The following is a 14297-nucleotide window of genomic DNA, read 5'->3' as shown; positions in this document are numbered from 1 at the left end:
GAAACTCATTCTTTGCTTCACAGAAGGCAAATTTTTAGTCAAAGTTGGATTTCCTCAGCATATTACTCCTGATGAGCAAAACCCATCCGGAAAGCAGGACTGAGGAACCCTGAACATTATCAAGTGGAGACTGAACGCAATCCTGAAACCCATTGCCTGGTCTTGTACCCAGGCTGGGGGCACGATGCTTAACCAGCGGAGCTCGGGGATCCCCATCCAGCTGCCTCGTGGAGCTCAGCGGTGCCAATAACTCTGAAGCCCACCAAGATGACGCACCCTCGACGGCACCATCCGTGGCGTTGGAAGGGAGATGTGTATTCCTGCCATAATAAAGCAATCCTACCAGTGCCTGGGTAATCCGCTTATCCTCCACAACTAAACAGCTTGCCCTGAAGAACTGCTACGTCCCATCCATCTAAAACATTCTTCATCCCACAATAAAATTATTCCACACAATTTAAGAGTCCCAACCAAGGGTAAGCAGGCCCTGGAGTCTTCCGCCCACAGAAGCCAAAGGAGACAGCATGAACGCTTGCTTTTGTGTAGGGTCTCGCTCATCACAGCCAGCTGCAAGACGCTGCTTTAGCCACACACAGAGACCCAGACAGCAACTGGAGCCAGCAGCCCCCCTCCCAAACCCTCCCGGGGCTACAGATGAGACCCAACGCAAGAGAGACGGTGCCTGGCAGACTGGGGAGTTTCCTGCCTGCCCCTTCCACGTGGGAAGGCTGATGCCAAGAGCGCTCCGCCGAGAGGAAAGAAAAGAGTTGGTACCATCTGAAAAAGGAGACTGCTGGTTTTTATTAACCAGTGATGTGGGCCCAGACACTCACGTATGGGAGGAAAAGCAACGTGGGGAGCAGGATCAGTCCCAGAAGTTGTGGGGTGCACAGCCCAGGCTGCTGCTGAGCTGTCTCCATGTGGAAAAGGACACCCTTTGGGGAAAGGGGGCACAGCAAACCCCCAGAGCAGAGAAACTACCCAGCAGGATGCAGAGAGCTGGGTGGCACTCAGGAGCTGAGCGCAGGCACGGAGAAGTGACACAGCGGGGGAGGCAGGGACGCTCACAGTCTAGTTGCAGTTCTTGGGCAGGCGATAGACACCTCCGGAGTAGATGAGTTGCTGATCCCGGACCTTTTTCTGGAGAAAACCCTGCAGCTCTTGTATATCGATTTCTGTAACCACCGGGCCTGTCATCACAAACATCTTCAGCATGCTGTGAATCCTCTCCAAGGACAGACTCTCCAGGTTGGTCAGCATAGCCTGGATGTACGTCCAGAACAGCTGCAGAGGGGGACACGCAAGCAACAGTAAACCACGCTGACATCCATACCATGAAGAAAAGGGGTGCTTTAGCATCCCGTATCCCAGAAGCAGAGCAGGGCTGTGGCTGGCAGTAAGTTCTGCTCTCAGCCATGAGCCCGTGGTCTTTAAACAGGAAATATCCAAGAACAGCACCAGGTGTGGGGACACACAGCTAGAGAGCAGGATTTGACGTGCAGTACATGCATGACCCTCAGTGGATAAACACCAGTATGACAACTGCGTGTTGCACAGTGGCACAACGCACAGGCAACACAACACACGGGTAGGAAAAGTACTGGAAGTGTCCAGGAACCACAACACAGAGATGGCAAAGGTCCACCTGTTAGTGCTGGGTAAGCCTTTTTGGCAGTCTAAGTGCCAAAAAGCGCTGCCTGGGTATTAATAAATTATTACTATTTTCAAATATAAAATCATGTCTCAGACTTTTTCTTTTTTTGAACTGAAAAAACACATTTAGAGATGTCCAAATGGTTGCCTGGCTCAGCAGCCGGGCACTGTTCTGGAGGGACAGCTGCGTTCCAGCGCCTGCACCAGCGAGCATTAATCAAGAGATACCTACTTCAAAAAACCCCGATGCTGGACTTAGCCACTTGCAGTGGAAAATGCAAATCCCAAGTGCAAATTGAATCCATCATCTTAATCAGATTCCCCAAAGCCAAAAGCATGGGATGTTTGCATCGTCCTGCCGGCTTCGCGAGCAGCTGAGACACACGGACGGGTACCTGCAGCTCTTCCTCTTTCTGGTCAGCCTGCGACGCCATGGCGGAGTCCCCCTCCTCGTCGCTGTCTATCAGAACGACCTTCTCCACCTGGTCCTTCTGCTCCTCCTCAATCACGGTGAAGGTGCCTTGGGGCTCTTCACGCAGGACCCCCTGCTGCAGCCACAACGTCATCTTACGCTTCAGCGATGTCACGGGCACCTTGAGCACTTCGCTCAGCTCTGTCAGCGTCCACGTACCTGCAGAGACCCCAGATACCAGAGAAAAGCACAGGACATCTGCCCACCTCCACTGCCAGGAGCAAGCAGCTGTGTGCAGCAACTGCCTGAAAGCAGCCTGGGTGCTGAGCTGTGGCCCTGCTGGGTGCTGTCTCCCGAGGAGAGCGGGAGACCTGGCTGAGCCCTGTGGTAGATCCAAGCCCTTGAACCAGGTCTTGGTCCTGCTGCCAGAGCTTTCAGAGCCTACAGCCACCCCAGCAACGTGGCCTTCCACCCACCCGCGGGAAGCACACAGCCACGGGTGGCAACGCCGAGTCTGCCACGGCACTCACTCTTGGTCTGGAAGTGCAGGATGATGGCGGCATGCACAGGAGAGACGGAGAGGGAGAGGGTGCGATCTGCCAGCTCCACATCCAAGCTCACCAGGCCCAGGTGGTACTTCCAGTTCAGGGTCCTCATGGCCTGGAAAAGGGAGAAGCAGCCACTCACAGCAGATCTTCTAACAGGTACCACTAAGGGCTGCGTTATTGCAAACGCCCCAGGGCCAGCTGCACTCCATACACCTCTGCCTGATACGAAAGCTGCTCCCCTCCTCCTGAGTGGCCCAGCACTGCCACCACCCAGCTGCTCCCTACCCCACCATGGGAAACATCCTCCTCGGCACAAGTTGTTGTCCAGCCCTTGCCCAAGACCAATGCTCCTCTCCTGACTGAAAGCCAGCCACTCAGCTCTCTGGTGGGGTAAGCACAGGTTGAGGAAACACTGGAAGACCAACTGGGCCACTCAGGGCAAACTCCTACTGGAAAATAAATACTCATCTGGGACAGGATTTCCTCAGAAGAGAAGGAATCTCTTCTGATACTGACATGAAAAGAGGACTGCTTACTTTGAAGGCTGAGGATGCTTGAGGAGGCTGCTTCCTCCTTGCATCCCCTCCTCCATCCTCTCCTAACTAATTTTTTGCAGGCACAGAAATCAGCTGGCATCCACACGTGGCACGTAGCTACAGCAGGAGAAGAGACAGGATCTAGAGCTATGAGCTTCCCAGCTGCATGGCATGTATCACCTGGTGTATAATAACGTTCAAGAAAGGATATAGAAAACAAGCTTGAAGTGGAGTCAGAGCACAAGCGGACAGGCAAAGAGGAACATCTGCATGAGACACCAAATTGTGTTCAGGTTGGCTGCAAAGAATCATCTGCGTGTGCACACAGACACTACACCGGCATGGCAGCTAGATCTGAACCATCCACGCTCCAGATGCGTGCTCTGCACTCCACCAGACAAGAAGCTGCAAGATGAGAAAGCCAGGACTTTCACCTTTCCATGCTATTTATAAAGGCACGGACCCAGTCTTTGTCTGAGCCACAGCCAAAGTGACCAAAAATGCTTGCACCTGAACTGTCTGACATGGAGTTCAGGGACCCTCCAGAAAGGAATGAAACAACCCAGGAGAGACCACAGACAGAAGAGGAAGCAACGTTCACTTAACTCCAGACTAAGAGTGAATTGTAAAATGAGACCATGTTAGAAGAGCTTCTTTTCAAGAGGACAAACAGGGGAGGAGAGTGCCAGAGTAGTGAAGAAGAGAGGCCCAACAGGGACAGGACGACACTCTTACTATAGAACTTAGGCCAACAAGCTTAGACCAGACTTAAGATGCCTAAGAACTTCCACCTCAGTATCCATTTAACTGAGAAACACTGGCATATTTTAGAAAAAATTCTTCCCTAACAGCAATCACAACGACCCAGGCACCCCATAGAGATAAACCCTTCTTTTGGAAATAGCTAAGTTAGCGCAGCTTCTAACGCCGGTTCAAAGCTGAAGGACTTTGGGATTCCACCGTAACAGTGTGGGTGTACCAGCAGCTAAAAAATTGAAGGGATGTTAAACGGGACTTTGCAAAATCCATGCTATGTAACAGCCTGAACAGCATACGCCTTTTTTAAGGAGGGTTGAGGTTGCCTCACCTTTAATTTCTCATACTTCTTGGAATACGCTTCCATGGCTTCCTTGACCTGCTCTGGAAGCTCGAGCTTCTCTTCTTTCAGCGGTGGCCAGAACTCACTTGACAGGATAACGGCAACGAGGCTGAACGGTGGCCTCTCCTCCTCTGGGAGTTTCTCTTCCTCATCATGAATGTTGGCATTAATGCGTCGCGAGTCAGCCATATCCTGGAAAAGGCAGAGGAAGCTAAGGCAGCTCCTTCTCTTCCAAGTCAGTGCTAACCCTTAGTAAAGGAGAAGCTTAAACAAGGTGACTAGCGTTGTCTCCAAATGATGATGGGGACATTGGAAAGGACATGATCATGTGTGTCTACTAGAAAGTCTGCTACATACTCAGAAACATCTGTGGGGAGGTTGAGGAAGGGCTTACAACTCAGCACTAGCCTACTCTGGAGCCCCTCCAGACCTGTGTTCTTCCCACAGTGCTCCACGTGAATGGAACTCCAGAGTCCCAACCCTGGAGGAGCTGGAAGAGCCCAGCTCTTCAATGCCAGACTACTGTACTGCAGGAAGGGCAGGAGACACAACGGCACCGGAGCAACCCCCTCCCAGAGCCGATAACCCAACCCACAGGGCTTAAAAAACAGACATGGTTTTGAATGCACTTCTGCCTGTCACAAATCAGCCCCCTCACTGGGATTCTGGGAACCCCACTTTCCTAAAAGACCCTTTTTGGGTCACTCCTCAAGTCCCTCCCCTTCCCCAATGAGTTCAAACACCCAGGACTTGAATTTAAAAAAAAAAAAAAAAAAAGTTACTTTTAACATGACTTCACAATAGTGCATCTGAGCTTCACCAAACCGCAGCTTCAGCAGCTCCACGTTGCGGATTTCCCTGATAAAAGAAACACCAGATCAGACACAGGTCCCTCAGACAGACGAGCCTGGCTTGGCCTCCACCCCTTGCCACACAGCCAGAAAAAACAGCCCCTGGCACAAGGGTGCTCTCCCCAGGAAGCCCTGCAAGGCACGTTATCGGAACAGGGTGCCTCCTCGCATCTAAGTGAGGAGCAGTCACCTCCTCTGTAGGCCAGCAGCTTTTTGAAGACCTTCCCATCCCTTTCATTTGGAGGAGCACGGCACTGAGCCATCCCCCTTGACAACACAGCGCAGCCTCAGCATTTGTCGAGCCACTTGCCTGAGACTGCCCATCCCGGCCGTGGCTCGCACTAGCTGCATTTCACAGAAAGGAAAACCACTGCAGCTGCTGAATCAAGAGACGTAGCTGGGTTGCAACTGAGGTTTCCTGATGCTTCATCCCTTTTTCTTACTTTGACGCTTTCTGCTGACCCTAAGCAGCCTGTGCAGGTTGCGAGGGCCACCAGAACACGGGGGATGGAGCTAAGAGGGTGTCGGTGCCTCCAATTTAATGGTTGGACTTGATGATCTTAAAGGTCTTTTCCAACCTAAACGACTGATTCTATGAATTTCCTACATGCTGCCCTGTTTGTGCAAGCCAAGGGCAGAACTGAGCAGGAGGCAGTCCAAGAAGAGGTGAGCACGTGAAATTCTAGATGCAAACCCAAAGCTGCAAAGGAAATGGCCAAAGACATTCCTGGCTCCAAAAACAGCCATTCATAGGACCAAGTCTGAAGCACACCTTCATCAGGTGATTTTACCATGGAAAGCCCTGGGGCTGGGCACTTGGACCTCACCTCTCAGAACTGTAGTTGAACTGATGTAGCAGCCGGTCAGCCAGAAGCGTGCGGTATTCGTTGATAAACAGGTCCTTGCTGCCGTAGATGCTCACCAGCAGGCTGATGATGTCCGAGGACCGACGCTTGGAACTTGATTTTCCTAGTGAAATCCAGCAGACAAGAGTGCGAGACTAACAGAGACCTGTCCCAGCCCAGCTCAGCTCTAGCGCTCTAGCAAATGAGCTGCTCCAGACTGCAGCCCACCAGGGAAAACAGCAGGCTACCAGGACTTCTGGTCTTGGCATCTAACCTGGATCTGCATCAACCGGGTCAGGAACCCAGTCCCCTGGTTCTGAGATGTCATCGTCACTCTCCTGGCCGTTCTCCAGGGTCACCGGGTCAGCTTTCGAGAGCTCGTTTGCAAGATCACCGGAGCCCTCGGCATCCCCTGTGAGACCAGCCACAATCTGCCGCACCGTGTCTTCCCGAGTCCTGCCAACAAGCGAGAGAAACAGAGCGAGTGACGGGAAGAGGAGGGAAAGGGCATGCGTAAGGCTGCCCCGCAAGCCTCTTACCTCAGGTACTTCCTGATGGGCTCGCAGGCGACCTCCAGGATAACCATGGAGGGGTCAAGCTCCCGCAAGGCCTTGATGGCCGAGATATACAGAGTGATGATGTCAGATGTGTTGACTCCTACAGGAGAGGGGCAGAGGCAGTCAGCGTCCCAGAGCACAGACTAATGGCTTGGAGAGGCAAGAAGGGGCTGGGGTATAATCAGCTACCGCTGCCCGTGCGCACTCCGACAGAGAGCACGCGATGTGCGCAGCCTGGCTGCCTCTCACTCATCAAACATGAAATCAGGTGATGGCTCCCAGTAGATCCCCACTCATGCCCAGGCTCCTTACAGTGTTATGACATACACAGTGATGTAAAACCCACCAGGATGCAGAAGTCGCATTTCCAGAGCGCTTTTCAGGGAGCTGAGCAGCTGCTGCCTCTGATTAGTCCTTTCCAGGCAGAACTTGAGATCCTCCACAGCAGGCTTCGACTCTGGGAAATCTACAAACCAAGCAGTGATTAGAAACAATGCCATGCTCCACGGGAAGGCAAGAGGAGACAGCGTGGCACATGAGGAGATGAAGACAGATCTATCATTCATCCAACCCAAGTCCAAGAGTGAATGAAGAGTAAATGGGTCACACCTACCTCGAATAATGCTGAAGAGCTCTTCAATGCGCATGCTGGCGTAGATGCGATAGAAGAACCTTTGGACGTGGCACCGCCAGCGCTTCAAGGTGCTGCTAGCTTCTGGAGAGGAGCGTGCCAAGGGACCATCTTGCAGAAAAACCCTGCTGAGCCAGCCAATCACCTTCTCAATCCACTGCACAAGGAGAGGGAGAGTACAGAGATGGTGAACACCACAGCTGGATGCACAACCACGTCCCACTTATCCCATCACCAGGCAGCTACCACAGCAAGCAGAAATGGGCAGCTAGCCAAGCACAGCGTTACCTCCAGCTGCTCTCCAGTCACCCTGGCCTGGGTTATAGCTGGGGAAAGCCTAGCTGAAAGAACATGAACTTTAACTAAAGGTACAGGATATAAACTATGCGGATGTGTATGAGAAGGTAAGGGGTGACTGAGGACTGTGCATAGGCGCTGGGCTCCAAAAAGGATAGGGTATATTCAAAAACTTGCAGACTGTTCTATTCTTGTAGAATTCCATTCCAATTCTGTACTTGCAGAACTATTCTCTGTATGCGAATATCAGCAAATTGCCTATCACATCATCCTTGGCCCAAAATTCCTACAATTCCTGAAACCAGTGGCAAGCAAGCCATCCCAAGGACTCACAGACAGACCCTTACCAACCAAAGTCAGGCACTTGAAACCCAGATCTCAAATACCAGCCTAGTCCATGAATAATAAGATAAAAACCTGAACAGAGAGCATCGGAAGGTGAATTTTTTATATTTGAGATTTAGTCTTCTACAGAGAAATGGGTAATTGTGAAATTTCAAAAGGTACTCAACTACAATATCCAGATGTTCAAAAGAAATGCTTTTTTTTAATTTCCTCTTTAAAGTGGCAAATACATGGTACTTCCTGGGATAGTATTTGAGTATCAATAGCTACTAGATATTAATATTTTTTGATAACCAGATTCTGACAGCCTGAAGCAAAAATGCTAAGTCAAGGTCTGGTTTGCTGATGTTAATTTTTAATTATCTACTGGCGTGAGGAAACACCGACAAAATGCCCAAGTTCTGGCAATTACAGGGCAGGATGAACCTGAGAACTACAGAGCACCTGGGCACCGATCTGGGCAAAACGGTGGAAGAGCTGACAGAGAATGCTCCTAAAGGACAAGAGGAAAGGACTATAACTGATGCAAAGCAGCTCAATTTTAAGGAATACAATTATCATCAAACCAACCCATTTTTCCCCATGAGTTTATCTTCTCTGAGTGCTCCTGTTACAGCCTGATACGGCTGCTGATGTGTCGGAAAAGGGGCTTTGCTGTCTGCACTTTCAGCAAGCTGTTTCTCAGGCTTCTGTTTTACCATTAGCTTGCTAGGCTTGCGCTTCTTCTCCTTAAAATTATCTCTTCCTAACTCTGACATGCTCCAATATTTCTGTGGCCAAACACGGTGGCCTTTCTGCAGAGGTGGGAGCAAGGGGACCTTCTGCAACGTCTGACCAGCGGAATGCAGTTGCATTTTCTCTGGTGCCCTTAAAATGTCCTTAAACAATCTCCGGGCCATCCAAAAGCATTTCACGCTATGTCCAATAAAGAAAGTGTTGCACAGCAACTAAAGGGAAGTAAATCTAAAACGACTGCCAATGTTTGCAGACGACAAAAACGGCCGGCATGGCAAACAGCAAGGAAACTAGGGCAACCACGGAGAGCAGCCTGCTCTGCATGGCAACCTGACTTCACACATTGTTCTTCAACACAGGCAAAGGCAAGGTCATGCATCGAGGAACAAAGAGCGCAGGGCAAGCCTGCAGGGCCAGGACTGTATCCTGGAAGAGCCATAACCCGGAGAAGAGTTTTATTTTAAGGTCATACTGGGTAAACAGCCCAACAGGAACGCAGCTTAAGGTAGCAGCAAAACAGCTGGGTAGTTGCAAGGAAGGATTTTAATTCTGTATGTGGCCCACTGGTTGAGATCAATACCAGAGTATCATCTCCCATCCTCGCTTCCTATTTTAAAGGGGTGCTGAAAAATTGGAAAGAGGAAAGAAAACAGCCACACAAATTCTAATTACGGGCCCACCTACGCAGAGGGAGGGTCCTCTGCAGGCTAGGCGGCACTACGTGTTCTTGTGGTTTGTAAAATGGAACCAGAGAAATTCCCTCATTACTATGGACATCACCAGGTGAAATATAATGGTCGTTATGCACAGGTCAGAGCAAACCTTCCCCTCTAACATTAAACCAAAATGGGGAATTTTAACCACCTCTTCTCCCAGGGATGGTGGGATTCGTAGCCCTGGACCAGAGGCATCCAGGTGGAAACTGCTTTTAGCCTGAGCGGTTAAACCAGTAACAGGAGCAGCTGCCCATCTCTGAGGGACGGGCCCCCGCTGCCCGCACGCCTGCCCTACCTCCTGGAACTCATTCAGGAAGGAGTGCTCGTATTCGCCCCTGCATCTCTGCTCCATCCTCTCCTCTATCATCCGGTGCAAGATGGTCGTGACGGCATCGGCGCTCACTCTCTCCAGCAAATGCAGCCGGCGGCTACAGATACAGACAGCGACCCGATTCAGAGCGTATGGAAGCAAAGGTACAAGCAAATAAAGAAAACCTAACTACCTGCAGGCACCTTCCTCCCTGTGTGCTCCACAGATGCAGGCCTAGCTCTTAGTTTAAACGCTCCGATAGCCGCATAGACGCACTACATATATAACACATGACGTGACCTCTATCCCATCTTCCTTAGAAATATTATTTTCTAGCCATCAAAAGCTTTTTCGTTTAGAAGAGTTTCCTTCTCTGTGGACAGAAGGCCCTAGAGCAAGAGGAAGATATTCTCATACCCAGGGAGAAGAACTTTCTGTCTAAAGACCTGCTCCGGTTCAACCAGCAGTTGGCAACCAGCTGCAGAACCCCTGTGTCACATTCCCTAGCCAGTGCCATGATACAGCCTGACCTCCCACGTAACTCCTCCCGTTTTCAGATATCAAGAAAACCTGCTGCTGCTCCCCATCCAGGCCATCTGCTTGTTCTGAGCAACAGCTACCACCCCGTAACCCACATACAGAATGTCATTGAGCTGCTGAAACTGCTCCATGGCTTTGGGGCACCAGCACTGCTCTCTCTTGCTGCTGCAGCCCGCGCACAGCGGGCTCTCTCCTCCGCCCTCCTCCGTATCACTCTCCTGCTCGGTCTCACTCATGCTGCTCTCGCACTCGTTCGTTCCATCTTCTCCTTTCTTCCACTGCCGCATGTATATCCTGAAAGTGCGGCTGTAGAACTGCTGGATCATTTCCTGGAAGGACTTGGTAGTGGAGAAGAAAAGGATAGCTTTGAACATGGTGTAGACCTTTTCTTGCAGCATCTGAGCACCTGTCCCCAGGAGCAAGCCTGCCTTGGTCCACCTCTCCAGAAGCTCCAGGCTGTTCAGGTAGGGGTCCAGGCGGCACTTGAGAAGACAAAACGCATCCAGAAGGAGCGAGGAGCACTGGGGCTCCTCAGCTGTGTTTTCATACTGGCCGATGCAGTTCCAGAACTCAGGAGCTATATTTGCCTGCAGGTCCGTCTGCAGCACCTCGATGAACCACTCCTCCACAATGGAGTGCAAGTCGTAACACCGCAGCACGTCCAGAGCTGCCCGCAGGTCGGCATCCTTCAGCGGCCCCACAGCATTGGACCTCGGTGCTGCCTGAAAAGCGGAGGGGATACCAAGTTAAGCATGCGTAAAGACTCCTCTAGGAGGACCTGCGGCAGAAGAGACCGCTCATCTCAAAGAGCGGGGACCAAACGCAGATGGACTCTGCTGTCAAACAGCACCAGGCGGACACCGTTCCTCCACGGAGACCTGCTGGGGTCTCAGCCTGCTGCTGGAAGCCAAGCGCCCACCTCCCAGGCCTAAGACCCAAGCGCCATCCATCGCTGTCCCTGTTGGCAGCTGCTGCAGGACACACGTCCCCGAAAAGCCAAGCTCTGGGGCAAAGCCTTCCTTGGCCGACGTTGGCTCCCTCGGGGAGCGAGCAGGGAGCAGAGCTGCAGCACGGACGGGGGAGCAGCACCCCTTTTTGGCACGGAGGCTTTCCCGGCTGCTGTGATGGGGGAAGAGGGGAGCGGCTGGACCCCGCGGCCCTTCCCTGACCGCCCCCCGAGCAAACACAAGCCGCCACACCGCCACATCCCCCCTTCCCCTCTTTCCAAGCCAGCAGCCCCGGCTGCTTCTCTCCCCAGCCCCGCGGCAGCACCGACACCCAGACCCAGGGGGCCAGGCCGGGGGACGAGGCTGGGGCCGCCTCAGCCACCCCGGGGCGGTCGGGGCCTGCCCCGGGCCCGCGGAGGCGGCCGGCCCCGCCAGGGCCCAGGGACCCCGGGGCGGCGGCGTGAGGTGAGGGGGAGCGGCGCGGCCCCCCCCGGCCCCCACCCGCTCCCCCGGCCCCGCTCACCAGCCCCAGGGCGGCGGGCGGCACCAGGGCGGTGCTGAGCGTGTGCCAGGCGGCCGACAGCTCCGCGCCCGCCGGCGGCTCCATGCGGGCCGCGCCGCAGGAAGAGGCGGGGCGCGGCGGGACGTTGGGGCCGGGCCGGGGCGATGAGCGGGCCGGCGGCCGCGCTGCGGGGGTACAACGCGGAGCTGCGGGAGGGTGAGCGGGGCCGGGGCAAGGGCAAAGGCAGGGGCCGGGGCTGACGGGCCCGGTGCCGCGCAGGGCTGGCGGAGCTGCGCGCCCGGCGGGAGGAGCTGAGCGGGCGGATCCGGGAGGAGGAGGCGGAGCGGAGCCGGCTGCAGGGCCGGATCGGGGCGCTGACCGAGCGGCTGGCCCGCACCAGCGAGAGCCTGGCGCGGCACCTGGTCGCCCGCGGCGAGCTGGACAGGACCATCGCCGAGACCGAGGCGGCCTACGGCAAGGTACCCCCCGCCCGGGGCTCCCCGCCCGGCCCCGGGGCGACGCCTCCTGCCGCTGGCCGGGCCGGGCGGGCCGGGGCTCCCGGCACGGGCGGCCCCTTGGTGGGGAGGCTGGGGCTGGGCTGGGGCTGGGCTGGGGCTGGGCTGGGCTGGTTGAGCTTGGGGAAGCCGAGGGGCCCCGGCATCCCCCCGCCTGCACGGCTGCTGCGCCCCTCTCCAGGGGAGGACCGGCGGAGGTTAAGTTAAAGCATATTGTCCAAATACATCAAGATGGTCCTTGGAATGGGCCCCTAAAAAAAGACCTTCTCACAAACTGTCGTTTGGGGGGGGAAAAAAGGAGGAAACCAGAGACGTTGACCCAGAAGACCATGAATTCATGCAGGTAACAACAAACCGTGATGGCAGAGCTGTTAGCTTACCAGGCGCTCTTTTTGCTCAACTGTTCATGTAACTTCTTCCAGCTTTAGTGGAATAACATCACTTAAAAAAGTAGAAATGTTGGACCAGTAGGAGGTGGGAAGGAGGCGAACAGCACCAGGGCTGTTTCTGTTACTTCAGTCACTGGGATGGCTCGATCCCTTCGCCTCTCCCCCGTACGTTTAAACTCTGCCAGGCAGGGGCTGCTTCACAGAATCAATAGAATCACAGAATTGTTAAGGTTGGAAAAGACCCTTAAGATCATCGAGTCCAACCGTTAACCTGTCACTGCCAAGTCCACCGCTAAACCATACCCTCGAAAGGACATGTGCAGAGGATAACAGCTGAATTCACTTCTGAATTACACCCTGACCAGCTTTTATAAAAAATAAAAGGATCTTCCCAGCTCACTTTCAGATAAGCAATGATCTTCTCTCTATTGGTAACAAAGAGCTGTTTCAGTTCAAGAGCACCCCTTCCCCTGTTAGCTGCTGCCTGCATTCTCCTTTTCCCATGTGTTTTTTTTTTTCCTTGTGGTCACTACTCGGTGTCGCATCCTCTTCATCTCCCAAATTCAGTATTTTCCAGTGACAATTATTTTTCAGATGAGCCGGAGCTGCTTTCTCAGCCTACTTCAAGACCTGATGGTTTGGGGTGAAGGGGGGAACTTGCACAAAAATTTAACAGCTTAGAAATTGTGTTGTAAAGCTACATGAACAAACAGCACCTTTTAAAAGAAACCTCCCCTGAGACACAAGTCACAACCCCCCAGCCTACAAATGAACTCATGTTTATTGAAATTAAAAGACAGTCACAGCAGGTGAAAAGCAGAGGTAGGTAGGAGAGGAAATGCAGACGTCCTGCGAACAGAAACCGGTAATAAAGTCCCCTTCCTAGGGCTGTACCTCTCTTGGCTGTAATCGCACCCCTTGCCTTCCCCCAGCCCGTGACAGCCGCAGGACTCCACCTTCTTCCATGGACAAGATGGCAAGGTCCCCCCAACGCGTTCTGCTGGTGTCTCGTCCTGCGGGACACCGACCTTCGTCTCTTCTCTGACCTCTTAGTGATTTCCACAAGTTCACAGGAACGTAAATGAGCTTTGGGACTACAACCCTACTCACATTTTGTACAGTTGTCCACCTTGTTAAAGCTTTAAAATGGCGAGACGGACAGGCAGCAACATCTCCTAAACCTGTTGTAGCCTTGCTTCCTAGTGCATAGTAAGTGGGAGTGTTAGATTATATACATGATATAAGCTAAAATAGAAGAAAATTAATAAAAGGAAAGATTTAGTCTGACTTAAGGTCATTGTAGAGTTGAGTTAGTCTTTAAGCAAGAAACCTCAAGTGTGCAGTTTTAACAGTGGAAGACAGCTGAAACTGGGTCAGCTGAGCACAATCTAATACTGATCTAAAAAGCCCAGGTATCAACTACTTACTCCCTCCCTAACAACTGAAGCTCACCCCCCGCCTGCTTCAGCAAGTCCTCTGCCTCGTGCTCCAAGACCGATAAATCGCTTAAGGGGTTTCGTATTCAGAACATGGGCAGGAACCAGAGAAACTGCTCCACAAATATTCCCGCCGTGAGACAGGACGATACCAAGAATTAAGATACTGTAAGGGCTGGAGAATCCCTCTTGCGGCAAGGTAGATCAGCTGAATTTGAAGGGAACTTGTAAGAGAAACAGGTAGTTTATGTAAAAATAAGCTCTTTTTATTTCTTTCTTTCCCAGATTCTGGAGAGTTCTCGGACATTGCTAGATGTCCTGAAGGGAGAAATTGGGAATGCTGGTAAAGCCACTGAGCCACAAAGCACTTCAAAAGAAAAAGAAAAAGAAGCATGTGGACAAAAGCATTCCTAAACTTGCTTTTCAACCTGGA

General features: G+C 52.7%; 1 protein-coding gene and 1 pseudogene across 2 annotated transcripts; one reads left to right on the top strand and one right to left on the bottom strand.

The window, feature by feature from the left end:
• Window positions 1-778: 778 nt before the first annotated feature.
• ANAPC2 (anaphase promoting complex subunit 2) lies at window positions 779-11696 on the bottom strand. Its single transcript, XM_087753245.1, has 13 exons — window positions 11546-11696; window positions 10175-10797; window positions 9521-9653; window positions 7115-7289; window positions 6848-6967; window positions 6484-6601; window positions 6219-6400; window positions 5927-6068; window positions 5031-5106; window positions 4237-4440; window positions 2596-2725; window positions 2049-2284; window positions 779-1284 (listed from the first exon to the last, which is right to left on the bottom strand). Exons 1-13 carry the CDS (start codon window positions 11627-11629, stop codon window positions 1072-1074), a joined length of 2436 nt encoding a protein of 811 aa, XP_087609371.1. The 5' UTR covers window positions 11630-11696; the 3' UTR covers window positions 779-1071.
• On the top strand, window positions 11689-14284 carry LOC148056202 (uncharacterized; annotated as a pseudogene). Its single transcript, XR_015703772.1, has 3 exons — window positions 11689-11740; window positions 11783-12003; window positions 14150-14284. The product of XR_015703772.1 is annotated as an uncharacterized LOC148056202 (transcript).
• Window positions 14285-14297: the final 13 nt, after the last annotated feature.

This window comes from Nipponia nippon, unplaced genomic scaffold (assembly GCF_047370975.1).
Source record: "Nipponia nippon isolate SJK-2023a ecotype South Korea unplaced genomic scaffold, ASM4737097v1 scaffold_16, whole genome shotgun sequence".
Taxonomy (NCBI): domain Eukaryota; kingdom Metazoa; phylum Chordata; class Aves; order Pelecaniformes; family Threskiornithidae; genus Nipponia; species Nipponia nippon.
This window is presented reverse-complemented; position numbering and strand designations above follow the sequence as displayed.

What these genes read in the sequence shown, in the direction of transcription:
- ANAPC2 (XM_087753245.1), bottom strand. Translation starts at nt 11,629, where the DNA reads ATGGAGCCGCCGGCGGGCGCGGAGCTGTCGGCCGCCTGGCACACGCTC. An exon ending in GCTCTTCAGCATTATTCGAG is followed by an intron (nt 6,968 to 7,114) that starts GTAGGTGTGACC and finishes CTTGGTTTGTAG; the next exon opens with ATTTCCCAGAGTCGAAGCCT. An exon ending in CCCATCAGGAAGTACCTGAG is followed by an intron (nt 6,401 to 6,483) that starts GTAAGAGGCTTG and finishes GCTTGTTGGCAG; the next exon opens with GACTCGGGAAGACACGGTGC.